We start from the raw sequence: 20,274 nt of genomic DNA, 5'->3' as shown, positions 1-20,274 counted from the left end.
AATAGATCATTAATACAATTAGCATGTCATGTTTGCATTAAATCAATGAAGTTAATTATTTGAAGAAAAAATAAACTAACAACTAGATCCTACTACCGATAAAATTCAACCAAATCATTTAAAAATTTTATTTTTGTTTTAACAATTCAAAATACATTTATAAAAAAGAAAACTAGAAAAAATAGTATACCAAATAAATTAGGAATAAAAAAGCAAAAAATAAAACAGAAAAATAATTATTGATTTTTTTTTTGATACAACAATAATTATTGATTATTAAATTAGGTTAAAAACTAAATTTATTAAAATTAACCTAAAATGCATTTGCTTTATAATCCTGGGCGAGCAAGTTGCGGAGTAGCAATCTTACACGCTAATCTCGTTCTCGTATGTGTTTTTTTTTTTTTTTTTAATTGAGGGGACATATCAAATCAAGTATTATATAACCATAATTGTCGCAATATTTACAACCTTAACCAATTAAAATTGGAGAGCGTGAGTTAAAGGCGATGGCGAGGCGCGTGGCGTTCGAGAGAGTGGAAAAGAGAGGGAAAGTGCCGTCAGAAAGCGCGGGCCATGTGTCTGTAGCAGCCCATCGTTCGTGGCTGCGGAAGCCTGAGTTTTCTGCGAATGCAGAGGACACGCGTCGTCACTTCACTGGTCACACCCTGGGGGATTGCACCACATGGTCAATGGACCGGTTCAAAAGGTAGAAAATTAACACCTCTCCCTCTCTCTCTCTCTAGCAGCCTCCTTTCTTATCCCCTCTCTCTCTCTAATCACGTCTTTTTATTTATTTATTTATTTTAATCATCACAACAACAGCAACAAAAAAACACGTAATTGCTCCATTTTAAAATTAATAAAATTCTAGTCACGAGGCGAAATGGCAGAATATGCCGACAACTTCCGAGGCCTCTCCTACGCTACACGCGCTCTTGTTCCTTTCATCAACTATTTGATTTGATTTTAATTAATATTTAATCTATTTATGAATCGCCGTCCGGGTAAATCTTTTCATAATTAAGGCATTTTAATGTAAAACGCTTGCGTTTTATCTCCGTTCCATTTTCAATTCCACATTAATTGATTGGAGATTAGTTTGGTGGAGAAGTCAATTTACAAATTTATTCACTAAGTTTTAAAAGTTTATTTAAATGTTTGAGATGAATATGAGAATTTAACCTGAAAGAAAGTGGTGGGTACGCGCGGTGGAAGATTGAGAGAGAGCGTGGTTAGAGGGTAAAAGCAAACGTAATCAACAGTAATGCAAAACGCGCCCTTCCCTGTGGATCTGCTGTATTGACAACCCCACATGACACATAATTCGGGGACTGGATTGCGAAATTACCACCACGCCCTCCGGAGTAGCCGCCCCTTTCTCAGTCAAAGCTCTTGTTGACTGTGCCCCCCTCTCTCTATCCACGCCGTTCGCCCAATTTCATCAATTCCTCGCCGATTCATCCCCCGATTTCCCAACCCCTTCTATAAAAAGCGACCATCGTTTCTCCACTCCTCGGCATCTCAACCCATTGCCCTCTCTCTCTCTCTCTCTCTCTCTCTCTCTCTCTCTCTCTCTCTCTCTCTCTCTCTCTCTCTCACCCAATTACGAAGAAGAAGAAGAAGAAATTACTTTCTCGAGGATCAAACGCGAGAAATCCCTTTTCGTTTGTTCGATTTGATTTTTGATCTGATCTGATCTGATCTGATCTGGATTTTCGGATAAATGGCGCCGAGGGAGAAGGCGGTGGCCGTCAAGGGTAACGGCGGGAGCGTTAAGGAAGTGCATTTCAGAGGAGTGAGGAAGAGGCCTTGGGGAAGATACGCCGCTGAGATCAGAGATCCGTGCAAGAAGAGCCGCGTCTGGCTCGGAACCTTCGACACGGCGGAAGAGGCCGCCCGTGCCTACGATACTGCCGCTAGAGAGTTCCGCGGCGCCAAGGCCAAGACCAATTTCCCCTTGCCCTCCCAAGATCTTCTTAACCTTAACAATAAGATTAACAACATCAACAATCAGAGCCCCAGTCAGAGTAGCACGGTTGAGTCCTCCAGCCGGGAGCAAGCTCTGATGGTTGATTCCTCCCCTTTGAATCTCAATCTCGGCCACGGAATCGCCGGAGCCATCAGTATTCCGTTCCAGCGCTACCAAATTCCCATGATCGGAAACGTTTTCGCCCGCGGCATACCGGCATCGAATCACCTTCTGTATTTCGATGCCGCTTTTCGTTCCGGAATGATCAAGAGTCATCATCAGAACCAACGGCTACCCTTCGATCACCATCACGAAGCGGTGAGTGATTTCCGGCGCGATTTCGCAAGCGGCGGCGTACAGAGTGACTCCGATTCCTCCTCCGTCGTCGACATGAACGGCCAGGACCTCAAGCCAAGAGGAAGCGGCCTCGATTTCGATCTGAACTTTCCCCCACCAGAAACCGCCTGAATTTTTTTACCCTACATATCTCGCACCATCGGTTGGGGATTATCATAAATTAGGTCTTCCCTTTTTTTCGGTTTTTGTTTAATAACAGCCTTAAATACGAAAGGATTATGACGGAGAAGAAGATGATACGATTGTGAATACGAATCCGATCTCCTCATTTTTTGCAGCAGACAAAACCCGTACACACAGGGTTCTCCCTGCTGTTCTCATCGACGAGGGATCATTTTGCAATATTTTTTTTGTTTCCCTTGATTTAATTTCTGTAGTTGGAAGTTGTAATCTCTGAGAAAAATATTTTTACAAGGAATGAATTAACGCTCGTAATTCTTACAAACAATATCTCCGTTTCTTTCTTTCTTTCTCAATCTGGCTGAATTATTAATTAAAGAAATTGAATGATTGGGGGGCGGTGGCGAAGAATGGCAGGAGCTGAAGGTCGCTGTAGGATAAGATTGAAGGAGGGGCTTCTTTTTATTTTTTTGGGGAAGGGGCAGTGGTGACACGTGGAATCGTGTCCTTAAATCCGAAGACTGATGGATTAGTTGTTTGAGCTGGAGAAAACACAAAGGACACGTGTATTGAAATCCGCCGGCGGCTTTGCTTTGCGTTTCACACACTGCACGAGTGAGAGAGTTTTTAATTTGGTGTGGCGTCCCCCACACGGTTGTGGTGAGGTCGGCAGGGGATTTGTTTTGGTAATCCTTGAAATTAACGTCGAAGTGCGTGAGGGTGAGGTGGGGCACGTGCGTGGCGGCCGTCCAATGTACAATAACCCGAAATGGCGGGACCACAACGGAACCGAAAGGGGAAGTGGGGATGCGCTGCGCGGCTGCCGATTTTATTTCTTTATTTATTTGTTAGGGCGTAGGGGTGGGGCCCAGTCTGGGATGGATATCTAATGAGGAAGATTTCGCTTTTCCCATTTATAGGTTTTAAAATATAATTGAGAGTTGAGAGTTGAGAGTTGGGAGTGGGAGGGTAAAGTGGTAACTGGCGACTGCCAAACGGATGTGGCTCTGCACTCTCCAATCCCCTCCTGTCCTCTCCTCCTCTTACCTTTAGCTTCATTTTCTTTTTTATTGCTCTTAATTAAATTTACCAAGGCCTACTAATTTTGTGCTCAAACCTAAAATATCCCTGGATGTTGCATCTTACAAAGACCCTCGTGAATCAAAATTTATGTTAAAATCTCTACCATATACCCTATTTTTAGTTTTAAGGGTCACGTACACTTTAGATTATGTTGGACCAATTTTGATAATGTTATTACTTTTTGTTTTTGGACAAAAAATATATCATAATGTTTGAAAAAAAAATTATAAACATGTTTGATCATTGTTTCTCTAAAATTTTAAACTAAACCAAAAAATTTCTAATGAAAGTTTTTTTTTTTTTTTTCGAATTGAATGTTGAAGATGTTTGTGTTATATTATGTAAAAATGATAAAATAATTATGTTGTCTATGTTTTTTCAAAAACGGTAAACAAAACCAAGAGAAATAATAAAGTTATATTTTCTTATTTTTGTTTTTAAGAACCACTTTTGAAGCTGTATGCAAATTCTAAAAACAAATCTCTTTGTTTTTTGTTTTTTGTTTTTTTTAGTTTTTTAGGAATATCAAAAAAAAGTTATATTTTCTTATTTTTTATTCATTGCATGTATAATTAGTATACAAAATGGAAATTGAAGCACAAATCAAAGTAGACAAAAATTGACAGTAAACAAAAATTGATAGTATATAAATTAAAGTATAATTTAAGTATATTTTTTCTTTTTATCTTTGTTTTTAAGGAAAAGAACAAAAAAAAAGGTATATGATGGATTGTGTGTATATACAGTAACTATGGTATAAAAACTAATATCAAACGAGTTGATTTCTTAACAAAGCTGCATCAAATAAAAAAGCAAAATTTGTTATCAAGGAAGACTTTATTAAAATATTTTTTAGCTCTTTAAGTATAAGGAGATGCTTATTTCCACGGCAAGACTATCATGGACGACGTGGCATTATTGTTTCAACGAAATATTTTCATTTATTTTCAACCTTTCATAACTTAGTTATCAAGCCAAATAATCCCATGCAAATTTATAACAGGAGAATTAAAATCTACAACAGTTGAAAACAATAATTAATTATATTTTTAAAAAAGCAGTAAAGAGTTTCAACCTATATAGCCCATGGACCAGAAATGTAGAAAATCGAGCCGTTTCTACTGAAAGCATTATGATTTATAATGAACATGGACCTAAATTAATTACCCCACCTATCCGACATGAAAAATGTCAATGTTTTTGCAAATCTTCTGCTCTGTGTTTGAAAAGACGTGTTCTATTCACATTCAATCCGACAAAGCCCTTTGATAAAATATATCACCTCTCTCTTCTCAAAATATTCCCTTTCACTTTAATTCAACATTTGTTTAAAAAAAAAAAAAGAAAAAAAAACCCTGAATTCGTATATGTGATATGCATTGAATGGAATGGAAGATTCATTTACCATGGCAAACCAAACGGCTTTAAAACTTAATTAATTATTTGGATATAAAAATAATAAAACGTAGAAAGAGAAAATGGAGTCAATATAATTATGGGCACGAAACTGAGAGCTTCCAGCAGAAGATTTATTAAATTGTAAAATAGAAATTAAAAATTTTGTTTATGGAGATTAGGTCCGCCGCACTCAAAACAGAACGCCCATCTAGATGAATATTTAAATTCAGTAAATTTCTAAAGTCCGCGTAACTTTTGTCTGCGTTTTGAACCGATCGGCAGAATCCTGGGAAATCAAATCTTTAGGCAAATGCAAAAGTAGATTTTTTTAATTAGAAAAAAAAAAATAGTAGGGGCAGGCGGGCAGGGGGGAAGGGCAGGGCAACGTACGGCGCGGGGGTGAGAACGTGTTGACGTGTTGGACAGAGACAGACAGATGGTCACACCGGCAAGTTGGCGTGTTTCAGAGAAGCCTGTTGTTTGGGAGTGGGGCCCACCAACTTTGAATTTTAATTTTAATTAAAAGAAAAAAGCGGCCGAACTGGGAAATGCGAGAGATGCCCTGCGATGAGTGATGTGCCACGTTTGGCAGGGCACCTCAAAAAGAACCTTATAATAAAAAATAAAAAAAAAATTAAATAAAATATAATGTTAACCAACTGGGGGTGGGGTATAATAATAATGAATTATTAGTGGGTGGCGGCGGCTGCTTCCGACGTGGAGGTTGCTGCATTTTGAGGCGACACGCCCAGTGAATACAGCTAACGGGGGATGGGGTGGGCCTAAGTATATGGGCCTGAGCCCATGGGCGGATGGCGAAAGCGGAGCTTGGCCGACACGCGATTGAGCGCGTGGGTGTACGTGTGGTGGGCGTGCAGAAATATTTGGGGGTGGGATTTTGTATCCCATAACGGGAGAATATGATGGACATGAGAAAGTGTGAGAGCCTTGCCTTAGACGAAAGTTTCGAGAGCGAGAACGTGGCGTTCAAGTCGAATTGGGCCCCACGTGTACGGCCCATTCCAGGGCCTGATTCCAACACGTTTCACCGAGCTTCCCGGATTCTCGCCACGTGTACCGACGCGCTCTACCCGTTATCTTTAATGATGAGATGGTACGTCGAATATAATATAATATAATATGCGATTGCAAACGCCGGGATGGGGCGGACGGGGGAGCCCTTTTCTTTGAAAGTATAAGGTTTGTTAATCATTATGATAACAGAAAATAATAAATTCCCGTTTTCTATTTTCATATTTAAAATATTTATTTATGTCACCATATTTATATAATTGCCTCCAAGATTAATGATATCTTTTATCTAACCAGTCCATTTTCTAAATTTTTGTGGCACAGTGAAAATTGAGGATTCCTAAAGTTAAGAGTTTTGATTTTGAAATACAACCATTCACCCTCACCTTTTTATGGGATGATGATAGATTACTTAAATATAATTTGTTGATAAGATATATTTTTTTTTCTTGTTTTGAAATCAGGAGGACAAATACGGTACTAGTAGCTACAATTGAAACATAATACTTTCGTAGATACGTTTGTTGTTGATTTCAATTAAATGCCGGTTTAAGAGTCGATTATAATGATTAAGGTGGTTGTTTATTAGTTTTACATCGTGATTGTTGAATTATTTAATAGATTTATTAGTAATTTAATACCAAAAAAGATGAATGACTGACCGATTAAAATTTTAAGAGTTGGCTTAATGACATTGAAGTAAGAAAAAGAGGAATTTGAGGAGTATGGATAGTTCAATATAGTGGGTTGCGTAGAATAAAAAATTATTATTATATTCATTGTTTTCTTTGTACAATAAATATGAGGTAAGAAATTAAAATAACGACCAAGTGTCTTTACCATTTAGTTATGTTTATGTTGGTTAATTCTCTTGACTGGAAAGTCAACGTGAGATATATAATATGTTTTTCTCTCAAGATCTCAACCATAATTAAATCAAAGACTCATGGCATGTTTTGGGCAGGCATCTTAGTCATCGATAATTTTTGTCATCTCTAATTTTTGTCATTTCTACTTTTTAATAAGTTAAGAGTTGTATTCATAATTAGATTAGATATAATTGTTCATTATAGATGTTGCCGGAAAAATAAAGTTGAACCCGACGGACAAGTTAGAGGGAAATGAAGCCCAAATGAAGTCCACAAGCAACAAATAAATTCGAGATGGCCCAAATTAGAGGAAAGAAGAGCAAAGACCCGAACTCAAAGGCTTGGCGAACAAACGATTCACAGGATGCGACTAGCCAAGGCTCGACACACGACTAACTTGGTCTCAACAGTTGGCCTTTTTCTCTATAAGTCCAATGACGAGCCAACTGCCTTTCTCTTGTCTCGTCCAACCCACAGTGATGTTATCTCTAAAACCCAAGAATATTAAAAAATAATTAGATATCTTAAAGAGAATAGGATTTGATTCCTATAAATATAATGGAAAACTAAACCTTAAAGGTACCAAAAAAAAAAAATCATACTCTAAGGCTACACATTATTAAATTTCTCTGTTGTAATTTTAAGTATTGGGGTGTGTGCGGTTAGTACCACACTAGTGTTAAGTTATTTTATGTTTTGCAAGTCAATGTCGAGCCTCTTTAATGTGATATTTGGTCAATTCACCCAACCAAATCTACGCATTAACGAGAACAACTATCGTTCTCCTCCTACTTTCTTGTTAATAGTCCCAACCTAGTATTTTCCTATATATATATATATTATACATCATTGATCTTGTTATCAGAATAAATCTAATTTAAATAGTTGGAACCAATGGATCAAATCAATTAATTCCACATTTAGTGGATAAGTTCTGTTAATAAAAAAGATGGAGCCAATAAAAAATCAATAGGACGATTTGTCCTGATGTTGGGCCGAGCCCAGTAAAGTTATGGGTCATTTGGCTTTTACATGAATCTTGAAAAAGGACTAAAAACAAATAGAAAATTGGAGTAGGTTTATTTATTTACCTTTCCATTAAAAAAAAATGGTCTAACTGATATTTATCAAGAATAAATGTCCATTTTGTTTTTTCCAATCGTTTGATTATTTTACATGTTTTATTCGGTTATATCTTTTAAAATGAAAATAACTTTTTATCCATTAATTATTCTATATTCTAACAGATTTTAGCAAAAGCGTAATTTCGTACCGATAAAATTAGTAGGGATTCTTCTATTTATAAACTGGCTATTATTTTAAAACTAAAAAATTATTCTTGCATTTTTTTAAAATTACCTATCTTAAATGGACTGTTACTCCAGATAAATATTTGGACCATATGATACTTGGGCTTAGCGTGTGGTTTGGATTGTTGGCACAAATTGAGGGCCCATCTAAATAATTAATTAATTTACACGACATTCGAAAAATAGTAAGATACTGTTTCTCTTATCAATATAAAAACCATTTTTTTACACAGATTCGAACCTAGATCTCGGGTGTTCAAACCTCCTGTCACTACACAACATCCGAAGGTAAATAAAAACCATTTTACTATTTAAAGTTTAAAGTTTGTATATATATAATTGTCAAAGCAAGCATAGTCAATCGTAATTGATATATAACTCTAACTTTAATTAAATATGTTGGCTTTCATTTGAACGGTCAACTCTGGATTAGTCAGGGCGAAAAATAAGAAATGCCTTTTTTATTTATTATTAATGTTAATCAACTTTTTTTTTCTTTATCAAATTAACGTTAATTAATTACCAAACCGTTTAACGTTTTAATTAATTTGGTTCTGTTTTCGGCTTGTACTAAAAAAAAAGAAAGAAGGAAAAAAAAAAACTTATCTGTCCAAAAAAAAAAAGAAAAAGAAACGAAGTACCAGAGCCCGGTTCTCAACCACGGTAGGCTGTGTTCATTTACCTTTTTCACTCGATTTCAAGTATTGTTAAGTCTTGGGAAGAAGCTTTCGTTTACGAACCCAAAGGCCAAAATCCAGAAGCCGGAGCCGGAAGCCGGAAGCCGGATGCCCTAATTCTTGGTTTTAGCATTCCCGATTGTCCAGCAGCTTCAATCTCGAATATGTATGATGCTCTCTCTCTCTGCACTGTTTGTATATGGTGTATCTGGAACATGGTTTCTGAATCTTTTAAGTTCAAGACACAATCAGTTCAAAATTTTTGATCTTTAGCTGCCAATTTTATTTTTAGGGTTTAGTTTTTGGCTGCCCAATCAATCTTTTATTCTTTGAGTATTCTGCAATTCCAAGACAGTGGACAATATAAATGTTTATGGGTCTAGCAGTCAGAAAGAAGGTAGGAGGCGCGGTGGGGAGGGAGTTATGCGTGGAAACTTTTAACGAGCTTGACACAAGGGAACGTGTCCGGTTCCTCGAAAGACGTGGAATTCTATGCTCCTTCGATGAGCTGCTTAGCTATCTGTCTCCCAACAAAATGTTTACAACTAGCATATGGTTCCTCCTGGGAATGTTAAAGGCTTTATGGAGGTTGTCCTGCTCGGTCACTCATTCAAGAAGGAAAAGTAAACCTTATGGTTACAACTCATTACATCTTTTTTCGGACTGTATGATTGGAAACGAATAATATTACTTCCTTGACAATGTTTTCTTCCAAATCGTTGTGTAAAATTGCCACCCTACCCTACAAAGGTAGACAAAAGCTTTCATCTTAGTGACCCAAGTAATTAAGAGGGAGCAGACTTGCCGAACATCCCAAAGCTAAGCACCTGAATCCTCCCTAAAGCCCTCTCTCCAATTGATCCCAGCCACTATGAATTTCTCTAGGTTTATTTTGAGATTTGAGGTGGATTTGAATGCTTCAATTAAGTTAAAGCAGTTAGAGATCATCTTTCCAATAAAGGTGGAGAAAAGGAGCATGTCTTAAGGTGGGTAACATGTATTTATTTATAGTCATAGTAAAACCTTCTATCAATCTCCCTTTCGTAACTTCATGCAGGAGGTGAATAAAATAATCCATCACCAATAGACTAAAAACGGCAAGGGAGGATCACTTTGACGAAGAGTGATATGCAATCGTAGGGAGTTGTAGGTGAGAACCCTTCTACCAAAGGAGAACCTCTAACTGTCAACACCTAAAATCCCAAATCAATTCGATGATAGATTACTTTGATGATCCACTATAGCTACCTACCTTAGGAATTAAATCCTATGTGTTTTTTGGCACCTAATATTGTGGGGTCAGGCAGCTGCCCCGTGAGATTGGTCAAGGTGCGCGCAAGCTGGCTTGGACACTCACGGATATTTAAAAAAAAAAAAACTTTGATGGTCAAAGACTATGGGTAAGGATAACTAATTCCATACTCAAAGTTGAACACTCCATTAGAAGGTTGATCAAACTACTTTGAGTGTTCAAGCATGCAATCCTAGGTCGAGAATCGCAAAGAAGTGATGAACTCTAAAGACTATACGACCTCTAAATAGGGTGGCATAAGTAATTTAAAATAAATATCTAAAAATAAGAATTCTTATTAAGGCCACATTATTGGCCAAACTATTAGGACTTAAACACGAAAAATAACAAAATTTAAATAGTAGAATTCCCTAACACAAAGCTACGTTATCTCCTTATATCTTCATTTGGCGCTATGTGTAGAGTTTCTTTCCATCTGTACTCTTTTGAGCCTCATTAGTTAAGCTCACTACTACTTGGATGGGAGAGTCGAGGACTAGTTGTAGCTGTTTGGCCCTTAAACGAGTGATTGGTCCAGGGGCATGCTAGAACATCTTGGTTCTTATTAAAGAGCCTTGAGGTTGAGGCATTCATGGAACCAAGATTCTCTCTCCCACTCTTTTTTGTTAATTTTGGCTGAGAAGACTTTGTGAGAAGAAGAGTTCTTCCTAGTTTGTCTATCAAGTTGTCTGCCTGAGTTTTTTTTGTGGAAACGCTTAGTACAACTGTGTAGAAAGAAATCTCTATGCCGTATCCCAGCTACTATGCACCAATTATTGTTGTTTAATGGCTGTGGTTTTGGTGCTTCTTAAAAGTAAATTGAGTTTTTTTAAACAGCCTTTTAAAAATTCGCTAGATCTGTACTAAAAACACAATTTTGATTTAAAAGATCAAGTGTTAAACAGAATCTTTTAACTCCATTTCCAAATAGCTAGTTTTGGATTCTGTTTTGGTTAGTTTTCTCAGAGTCAGTAGTCTCTTGGTCTTCCTCCTACCACATGACCGATCTGTTGTCCTGTGGATACTATATACAAAAGTCTTTTCTTTTCTCACACGAATGACTTCTTTTCTTTGTCTCAGTGTGTACCTTGTAGATGTTTGTAATGATATGGATACCAAGAGCCATGACAAGCACTTGAGATCAGATACCGTAGTCCCTGAAAAGTCTGAAGTCAATAAACTGTCCACCGTAGGTGAAAGTAGTGGCAATCTTGAACTTTTTAGTCTGTCTGGTAAGCCATTGGCAAAACTGGAGGAGCAATCACTTGGAGAGTGCACGAAAGTTGAATCAAGGAAGTGTCTGAAGGACAAGGAGACAGAAGATAAAAAATATACAGTTGATGATAAAGATGTAGAGGCTCTGAGAAATAATTTACCTAACGATTTTGGTGGCTCTAATTATGACAACAAGGTTCCATTTTACAATAGTGAGATTATGGATGCCAAAGCCACCAATGGATCAAGTGTCACTGTAAAGGAATGTGATATTGGACTAAAAAATCACTCGATTGGAGGGAGTATTAGTACTATGAATCCTGAGAGAGAAAGTAAGCAAACGGACATGCAACTAGAGAATGGAGAAAACCAAATGGCATCAAGGTACTGACTATGGTGGTTCAACGACTTCCTTTTTATTACTCATCAAAGTACCATATTAACAATTGTGTTAAATTAAAAAAAATGAAAAAGAAAGTACCATACAAGCATCTTTCGCATCTAAAAATTTCTCATACGGAGTGGTTATTTTATTTCCTTGTCAGATGTCAAGGATTGTTCTTGAACCATTCCTAACAATTAGAATTTCCAGATCAGCTGCTTCAAAGAAGAGGACAAGAAGTTTGTCCCCAAGTGCTGGTGTTAATATTGAAGACAAACACCCTGCTGTAGCTATCTGTGACTTCTATGCTAAAGGCTGGTGCATAAAAGGTAGTTCATGTGGCTTCCTGCATTTAAAAGATAAATTCGATGGTAGTGACGAGCACTCAGAGGAACACACAGGCGGTGAATATTTGAAAAAACAAGCTCAGCTCAATGAAGGTGAGATAATGTAACTTATGTAGATGCATGGCAGAAATACCTTCTCTAGCATCAAATTCTAATAGTACTTTCGAATGGCACAGGTTTGCAATGCAGTACAGACATGTTGAAATCGCCAGTTTTTCATCATCCACCAGATTCTTCTTTTCTAAAACAATCTTCATTTTCTCTGAAATTTGGCCTTTCTTCAGAAAGAACTTTGCAGAGCGACTTCACTGAAAGGCAAGGATGGGATGGGTTGCATGAGACAAACAAGTTTTTATTGAATCAGAGAGAGGATTCACTTCTGAGCACACTTCCTGACTGCCATAAATTGCCTTCTACTAGTTTTGGTCCCTCCTATCCCCTTAGTAGAGGGGTCTCTACATCAAGGAATGGATTGCCTCCTACGTTTGGTCTCTCTTCAGGCAGCTTCATGAAATTGGGTGTCATGGAGGAACCTGCTAATGTTGCATGCCCACGTTTGCAGAACGATCACCTTTCTCCAGTTTCGAGAACTTTGAATTTAAATACTACTCTTCCAACAATTGGTAGTTTGTCATCTCGTTCTACTACCTCTAATACCTCTTCTTTTTCTTTTACATCTTCCACAAGTGCAAGTCTCCTTGGTGCTCAAAAGATGTCTATTATTGACAGAGAACCTCGTGTTTTTACGACTGCTTCCTCCTTGATGAGAAGCTCTTCCTCCTTTTCTCCCTCTGAATCAGATAATTCATTAACCAATGCACCAATGAATTCTTCGGAGTACAAAGGGAAATATTCTTCTAATGACTGGGAGCCATCTATACCTTTTCGACCATCCTTTTTTATTCCTTCAATAAATACAGCAAGCCAGTATGATCCTTTCCTGGACAGCATTGAGGTACCAAGGATAGTGGGTGGTTCTTATAGTGTTCCTCTCAATCGTCAAGGACATGAAGAAGTATTGACTCTTTGTACCTTACGTAAGGCATCAGGTAATTTTATGGTTCCTGGGAGCTCAAAGCCAGAATTTAATGATGATGCAAGTTCTTTATCCTCTCGTAATAAAGCGGAGGATAAGAATGACAAAAACTGCTATGTACATGGCAAGGATTCTCTTTTGTTAGAAGCAGAAATGCAAGGATCTTCTGGTGTTGATGGTTGTAATGGTTCTAGGATTAGTGAGGCTGGTCACGTGGGTCTCACCCGGGAAAAATATGTTACAAAAACAAAAAAAAAGGATACTGACAGTGAACTTAGGCTTCCTAATATTTTATTGCATGAAAAGGATTCTGAAGCAGATAGTGATCGACAACTTGGTGATATGGATGGTAAGCATCTCATGGATGGAAATGTGCACAAAGAATCAAAAGCAACTAGGCACTTCCGATCTGCTCTAATAGAATTGGTGAAAGAAATATTGAAACCAAAGTGGCGTGAGGGTCATCTCAAAAAGGATGTGCATAACACAGTTGTCAAGAAAACACTTCATAAGGTTTTAGGTACACTACAATCTCATCAAGTTCCGACTACCGTAGAATCAGTTAAGCTGTATCTTTCTTCGTCTCGTCCAAAGATTGAGAAGCTTGTTGAGGTAGGTTTCTTTATTAGAAAGATGAATACTATGAATGATGTAAATCATGGGATCTGGATAGAATCTTTGTGGTACTGACAATTATTGACATTTATCTGCAGGGCTATGTTAGTAAATATGGAAAATCTTGAGATGGCAGGCTAATGCATTTTTTCTTTGGTAAGTTTCTAAGGATTCTACAATTTAGAAGCCTTTAAGAGTATGTCGAAGGTTGTTTTACAATCTTGGTTCTTGGAAACTTGAAGCTAGTTGTGATGATTATTATTTAATGCATTGTGATATTTTCTTATCATAAGCATCTGTTCTCCCCTCATGCCTCATCTAGTTGTGTTTGATTCTTATTGCTAGTTCTATTAAAATAACCCTATCATTATAACTACCCTAAATATGGTTTTGTTCACTTATACCCGGTGAAATCCTTCCCCCAATTAAACAGAATAATAATAATAATACGTATATACTTTAAAAAGGACGACTAAATTTCTAGCTTAATAACTTCCAACGTGATCGGCTCTAGCTTTCACTAATTATTCTATATTATTTTCATGTAAGCAGTGGCGAATGGTGTAAACTTGTTTACATTTACTTATTTTGTCAATCCAATAACATTTATAGATCTAATTACCTTTTCTGGCTCGTCTTTGTATTCTCATTCTAATTGATTTTTTAATTGTTCAACTTTTTTTTTTTCCATTTAAGCCAATTGGTGCAACTTTTTGGTAAGCTCTTTTGGCTTTGGTTTCTTTCTCACCTTTTTTTTTAACATAAAAGCTTTGGTTGTAGTTATTTGGTAAATTAATGCCTTATCTCCCCATCTTCTTTTGTATCTGTTTTTTGGGTTAATGAAGTCTCTTGTTTTCTGTTGAAAAATAAAGATAGATGAATATCTTGTCATTAGCTGATTCTGAAATTATGGCCTATTGGATATGAGCTGCAGTGCTTCTGAGACAGTTTTTAGCTGAAGGTTAGCAAAGTCTCTCGTTATTGTTATTATTATTTGGCATATCTAGTTTCAGCTATGTTTTTCTAACTCATGTATGAACTTTCTGGATGTTGAAGTACAGTCGATCCCAGAGAAGTTAAACATCATGTATTTATATGTATATGTATGTATATATATATATAATTTATTATTATTATTATTATTTTGTTTAAATCTTATTTTTGCTCCTTTCATACTTATTTTGCTTTTTTCTACATAATTGAATTCCGTGATTGTATAGTCCCTTTGGGGAGGGTTCCCTCAACTCTCTGCCTCTAGGCTGTTTTTTGCCTTTGTTTTAGGCTCTCGTTGATTTTGAATACAATCTCTTTATTTCTAATAAAAAAAAAAAACTTATTTTGCTTTTGTCCCAAAAATTTCAAAGGTTCTCCGTTATTATTTTCCCCCAAACTTTATATAAAAACTACATTTGTCTTATCATTAATTATTGATAATGTCATAAAATCTTGATTTGTTTTGAAACTTAGGCCTCAGACGCATGGGAGTGTTAGGTTTGTGTTAAATTATTTGAGGAAATTTATGGCAACGATTGAAATAGGTTTTTATTTAAATTTTTTAGACTAAAATGGAATGTTGGAAAGTTTAGTGGTAAAAAAAAAAGCATGAAAGTACATGCACTAAATTGAGATTTAAATTATATTCGTTTTAGCTAGCTTTCAGTGTTCCATGGACTAATTAATTATTCTGAGTCTCTGACATTATAGAAATCATGGCAATATGCGAGTAATTGACCCTTTTCTTTAGTATTTTTGTTCCTCGATAGAAAACAAATCTTATTGATTAGATGACATTTGAAGGCAGGAAGCAGTTGCAAAAACTCTATGTGATCGGCTGAAATCAATGGAAGAGCATAATTACAAAAGGAAGCGCCACTAAATCACAAATTTTCCAAAAATTTCCACCTTTTTCTTTTTCTCCTAAGAGAACTCTTCTGTTCCTCTCAAGTCAAACTTCTTATCAGTATAGTTAAGTGATAAAGTCTTCTCTTTCTTCCTACAATAAACGGAACCAAACAAAATTAATAAATTTGTTGCCCTTGGCAAGGCACCATCCAATTGAAGATGAGAAAAGGTCTCCAAATTTCTCCAATGGATGGGCATCTTAGGAAGAAGAAACAAATCTACTGTTTAAAGATCTATTTTGCACCAGACTCCGAATGTTTCTATCCTTTTCTATCCTGGGTATTCAACCTTCCAAGGAGAAGAGTGTAGCTTTGATGTTCTTGATAGCTTCAGAAATATCTTGATTGAGGGATCTGGGGAAAAGGAGCCCTATCCAGCTTCTTCCACACCCTACTATCTCTCTCAGCAGAAAGGGGGAACAAGTGTGAAATATTCATGAAAGAAATTCATTCTCCCACTAATTCATCCTTTTTAGGTTCACTCTAAATTTAAGGATCCCCAATGTTTTCTTCATCAGTGAACCAACATTGTGACACAGAGACTTTTACTACCAGAAAGCATAAAGAATAAGGAAGCAGCACTCTGAGGTTCCAACCTAGTCCACCTATAATCCCAAAAATCTGCATCTACTCGTTATTTTATTAGCATGACAGAGATCCTATTCCTAAAGATAATTCTTGGTTGATGATGGTCTTCCAAGAGCTCTTCGAGGTAACTAACATTCTGGGAGCCATCTACCAGAATCAGTACTGAACTTACACTATCAATAATTTTTATGTTGTAAGGCTCTCTTCCAAGGGGAATCTCCACAACGATTTAGTAAGGAGCGGCATGTTTTTGCATTTAAGGTTTTCAAATACTTAGACCAACCTGGGGTAGCCTTGTTGGCAAGAGCTTGGGGTCTCTTGGCCATACTGGCTTAATTTTGAACCTTGTAGTGAGTTTAATACAAAAAACCCTTGATGTCTCCCGGGTCCGACTCCCAGTTAAATAAATAAATAAATAAATAAAATAAAAACTTAGACCAACATTTTCTACCAAGAAAGACACAAATTTCCATTTCATTATATGAGGCTCACCAACCAAACTTGATCCTTCACATTGGAATTCCTTTACTGTCTTCTAGATCTCCTAAGTTCACACTACAAGGCGCTTGGAATATTTGAGATATCCAACCCGATCAACGTAATCCTACCTCCGGTAGGTAGTAAGGCATACTTCCAGTTATCTAGCTTACAAGTTACAAGAGATTCTTTTCAAGTCCAGATTCAGATACAACTTATACCCTGGCTTTCCAACTGGGAGAAACCTAAGTATGGAAGAGGCGAATCCCTTGCTATGCACCTGAGATCCTCAACCCACTCCAGTCTCTTCTTTGAAGCAACTAATATTAGCAATTTTGAGGATGGTCCGGTGGAAATACTCTCCGGTTGGTGGTTAAAGGATGAAGCTAAAGTTGTGGTCAAATGTGGTAAAAGGGATTTTGTGGTACTTGGAAAGAAAGGAACGCTAGATTCTTTTTAGATAAGTTCAACTCTATTGAATACTTTTGTGATCTTGTACAGTTTACAACCTCAAATTGGAGTGCTCAACACAATATTTTTTGTGATTACTTGACCTATACTATTGGATTAGATTGGATAACTTTTATGTAATCCTTCTTCAGAGCAGGGACTGCTTGTCCCGAGGTCCGCTAGGCTGTATTTTGCCTTTTTTTGGGCCCTTTTAATGAAAGTCTCCCTTGTTTCTTATGAAAAAAAAAAAAAAAAACTAATATTAGCTGCAGTAGACTTAGTTGATGCCTGAAGCTTTTTTAAAATACAAATATGATCTTGAACGGGTTAGAGATCAAAGAGGTGTTAAACATAGGGATAGAGGAGTTCATTGGCGAGTTGTAGATGATTAGCATGAAATCCATTCCTATTCCTATCAACCTCAAAACCTTCTACAAAATCAGATCGAGAAGCTTGATTGTGCGTCAACTAAAGCAGTTTGCCACAAGCACAAATAAGGAGAGAGGATCACCTTGATGAATAACCCTAGAAGCCATATTTTTCCCCTGGCCTACGATTGAGTAAGAAAGAGAAATTAGTCGACGCAGCCCTGATCCATGATTTCTATCTAGAGCGGAAGCTCTTAACCTATAGAACCTGCTATAAGAAAATTCCAATCAACCCTCTCATTGCTTTCTTAAGATCTAAATCAGCCCTTTCAATTTTCTTGTCCTCCAACCTTGAAGAATCTCATTACCCACAAACATAGAATCAATTATTTGTCTCTGACCAACAAAGGCAGCTTAGTAAGGAGAGATTGTATCAGACAAACAAGGCTTCAGCATTTTACTTAGAACCTTAGCCTCAATCTTCTACAAGCCATTAATGTCTTTTAGGTTTGTTCCCTCGTATGTGTTGCCACTATTTTCTTTTTCTGAAGCTGAAGATGGGTTCTTATCATGGTTCCCAACCTAAGCTTGTGAAATGATCCATATGTAGATAGACCAGACTAGTGGCTTTTATTTAAGGGACAATATCTTTTATTATCGTTCATTAGCTTTCGGAGGGGGATGTCTTGACTAAACATTTCTTCCTTCAGTATTTAATGTCCTAACCTCCGAATATCTTTAAAAATGTATTACATTCCTCAGAAATCATGAAGGGTCCTGCGGAGATCCTATCTGTACTGTTCCCTTCGCATGGAATCTTTCCTGTAGAGGAGAAAAAGGTTGGAAATAGTGCAGTTTGCGAGCCAAAAATGAGGGGGATTTGAAAGAAGATGCAAACAAGAGTTACCTCTTGGATTATTAGACGAACTTGAAAACAAAATTTTCTCAGACGATTATTATAACCTTTGCAATTTAAGCCAGCGTAAAGCATTATGTTCAACCGTGAGCTAGATCATTATACTTTTACATCTCTCCCCTTCATTCATCTCCCTTTCTCCCTTCCCTAACCTTGAACCTACCTACGACGGCAAATTGCCAAATTGAAACGAGGTTTTCAATTTTCTTGGACAAAAAATTTTGGTTTGGTTTCGGTTTCGGTTCCGCTCTTAAATCGAGTTGAACCAAACCATGAAGATCCCTAAACTTTATCATTCAGTTTCTTATATGTTGTTGCTGCAGCAAGTTTCTAAATGAATCGTGGATCGGGTTCGTGGATACAAAAACTTGCCGACCTGAGTTTAATTCAATTGGTTAAGACACTTATATCGAATCAAAAGATTGTGGGTTCGAATCTCCACCTCCACATTTTATTGTATTCTAAAAAAAATACAAAAGCTTCGGGTAGGATATACACTTGGATCAAAGATACGACATGTGGGTTCTTGTTTGCTAGTAGTTAATCCGCAAGTGATTGTAATTCCCAATTTTACTTGTCTATTGATCATCAACAGCAATATGGTTTTGAGATACGAGCCCACCACCAACCTTTTGACAAAGGAAAATACCTTGGGCTGATCGATGAGCACCTATTTTATACTCATTACTATTAAACTTTTGACAAAAAGAGAGATGCAATAGTAGAGAAAATTTTTCCTTTCTTAAACAATGAGCTGTCAAAATTTTCAATAGTGGTGAGTATAGAGATATATATTCATCGATTAGCAGCTAAGTATTTTTCTTATTATCACCTCATTATTATTATTATTTACATTTATTAGTCAACTTGAATATAGTTCAATTGGTTAAGACATTGGTCGGATCATGGGTTCAAATCTCCATTGTCACATGTACTTCAAGGGGGAAAAAAAATAAAAAAACTAACTGCACCAGACAAAAGCTTACTAACTAAATGCCATGGTTCATGTATCATAAAAAAGTGGCATGGGACTTGATGTTATTGTCATATCCAACATTTTCTTCCCTTGCTAATAAACACAGTTAAATATCAAATAAATACCCCCTTTGCATCTTTTTCTTTAGTACAATAATTTACAAATATGATTGATCTAATTCTTAACTTTGAAGGAAGGAGTACATGCCAATTATTGACGAGTTATGCTTCGTTGATCCCCAGTTACATGGTGTGATTCTGTTAATGTAAAATTTGGAATTTCTACGTAACATTAAATCATCCAACTCCCACACCAAAGCAAGTCCAGATTCTTCTAATCTTCGGAAAAGAAAAATGGTCTAGATTCTTCCAGTGGAGGTAAAATTATGTCAATTCTTTACTCCAATCTGATCTGAATGGTGTGGAGAAGTGAAAACGAAATCTGGGCCGTTTATAGTTGAAGAAGAAAGTCAAGATATATCCACGTGTAGCCTCTGAATTTGTATTATCATGTGTCCTCCAGCACTGGACTCCGACCCAGGAGTCTGAGTTCGAGGAATCCGACAAAAACATTTTATTTTTTTATATAGAAAGGAAAGTAACCCATAACCTGCTCTGTATCTCGACCAGATATTTTCCCTTCTGCCACCACGTTTAATCATACTCACTCTTCATCCTTATCCATTTGGTCTAATTTTTTTCTTTTTTTTTTTGATTCCACCCGATTGTTTTTATATTGCCAGCCAGATTTGGAGTTCACGTTATTGCATTTAATTACCTATTTGAGTCACTTGACTCATCATCAAGCTATATCTTATCCTATTTCATGGGCGTGAAAGTTTGGACCAAAGGCCTAGAGGTTTATTTCGCCAATTTATATTTGCTCATTAGAAAA

At 36.8% G+C, this 20,274-nt stretch overlaps 2 protein-coding genes and 1 long non-coding RNA gene across 7 annotated transcripts; all 3 read left to right on the top strand.

Annotated features, from left to right (window-relative positions):
* Positions 1-1,537: 1,537 nt before the first annotated feature.
* LOC111012250 (ethylene-responsive transcription factor 11) lies at positions 1,538-2,777 on the top strand. The gene has a single exon (XM_022286327.2). The coding sequence runs from the start codon at positions 1,727-1,729 to the stop codon at positions 2,438-2,440; it is 714 nt and encodes a 237-aa protein (XP_022142019.1). The 5' UTR covers positions 1,538-1,726; the 3' UTR covers positions 2,441-2,777.
* A 2,832-nt stretch (positions 2,778-5,609) lies between these two features.
* On the top strand, positions 5,610-7,680 carry LOC148213453 (uncharacterized). The gene is made up of 2 exons (XR_015791804.1): positions 5,610-6,130; positions 7,036-7,680. It is a non-coding gene; the product is annotated as an uncharacterized LOC148213453 (long non-coding RNA).
* Positions 7,681-8,756: 1,076 nt separating this feature from the next.
* Positions 8,757-14,862, top strand: FES1 (Zinc finger C-x8-C-x5-C-x3-H type family protein). Of its 5 annotated transcripts, XR_015791025.1 has the most exons (7): positions 8,757-8,984; positions 11,190-11,708; positions 11,917-12,146; positions 12,230-13,701; positions 13,803-13,860; positions 14,577-14,665; positions 14,766-14,862. XR_015791025.1 is itself a non-coding variant. In XM_022286430.2 (6 exons), the coding sequence occupies exons 2-5, from the start codon at positions 11,218-11,220 to the stop codon at positions 13,830-13,832; spliced, it is 2,223 nt and encodes a 740-aa protein (XP_022142122.1). In that variant the 5' UTR covers positions 8,757-8,984; positions 11,190-11,217; the 3' UTR covers positions 13,833-13,860; positions 14,577-14,862. The 5 variants fall into 5 exon arrangements, 3 of the variants coding, with proteins under 3 accessions (XP_022142122.1, XP_022142120.1, XP_022142123.1); XR_015791004.1 differs by having other exon boundaries at positions 13,803-14,665; XM_022286430.2 differs by having other exon boundaries at positions 14,577-14,862.
* Positions 14,863-20,274: the final 5,412 nt, after the last annotated feature.

Source organism: Momordica charantia (assembly GCF_013281855.1).
Source record: "Momordica charantia cultivar OHB3-1 chromosome 1 unlocalized genomic scaffold, Mcharantia_2.0 BLBB01000001.1, whole genome shotgun sequence".
In the NCBI taxonomy this organism is placed as follows: Eukaryota; Viridiplantae; Streptophyta; class Magnoliopsida; order Cucurbitales; family Cucurbitaceae; genus Momordica; species Momordica charantia.
Note: the sequence above shows the minus strand (reverse complement) of the source record. Positions and strands in the feature narration are given on the sequence as shown.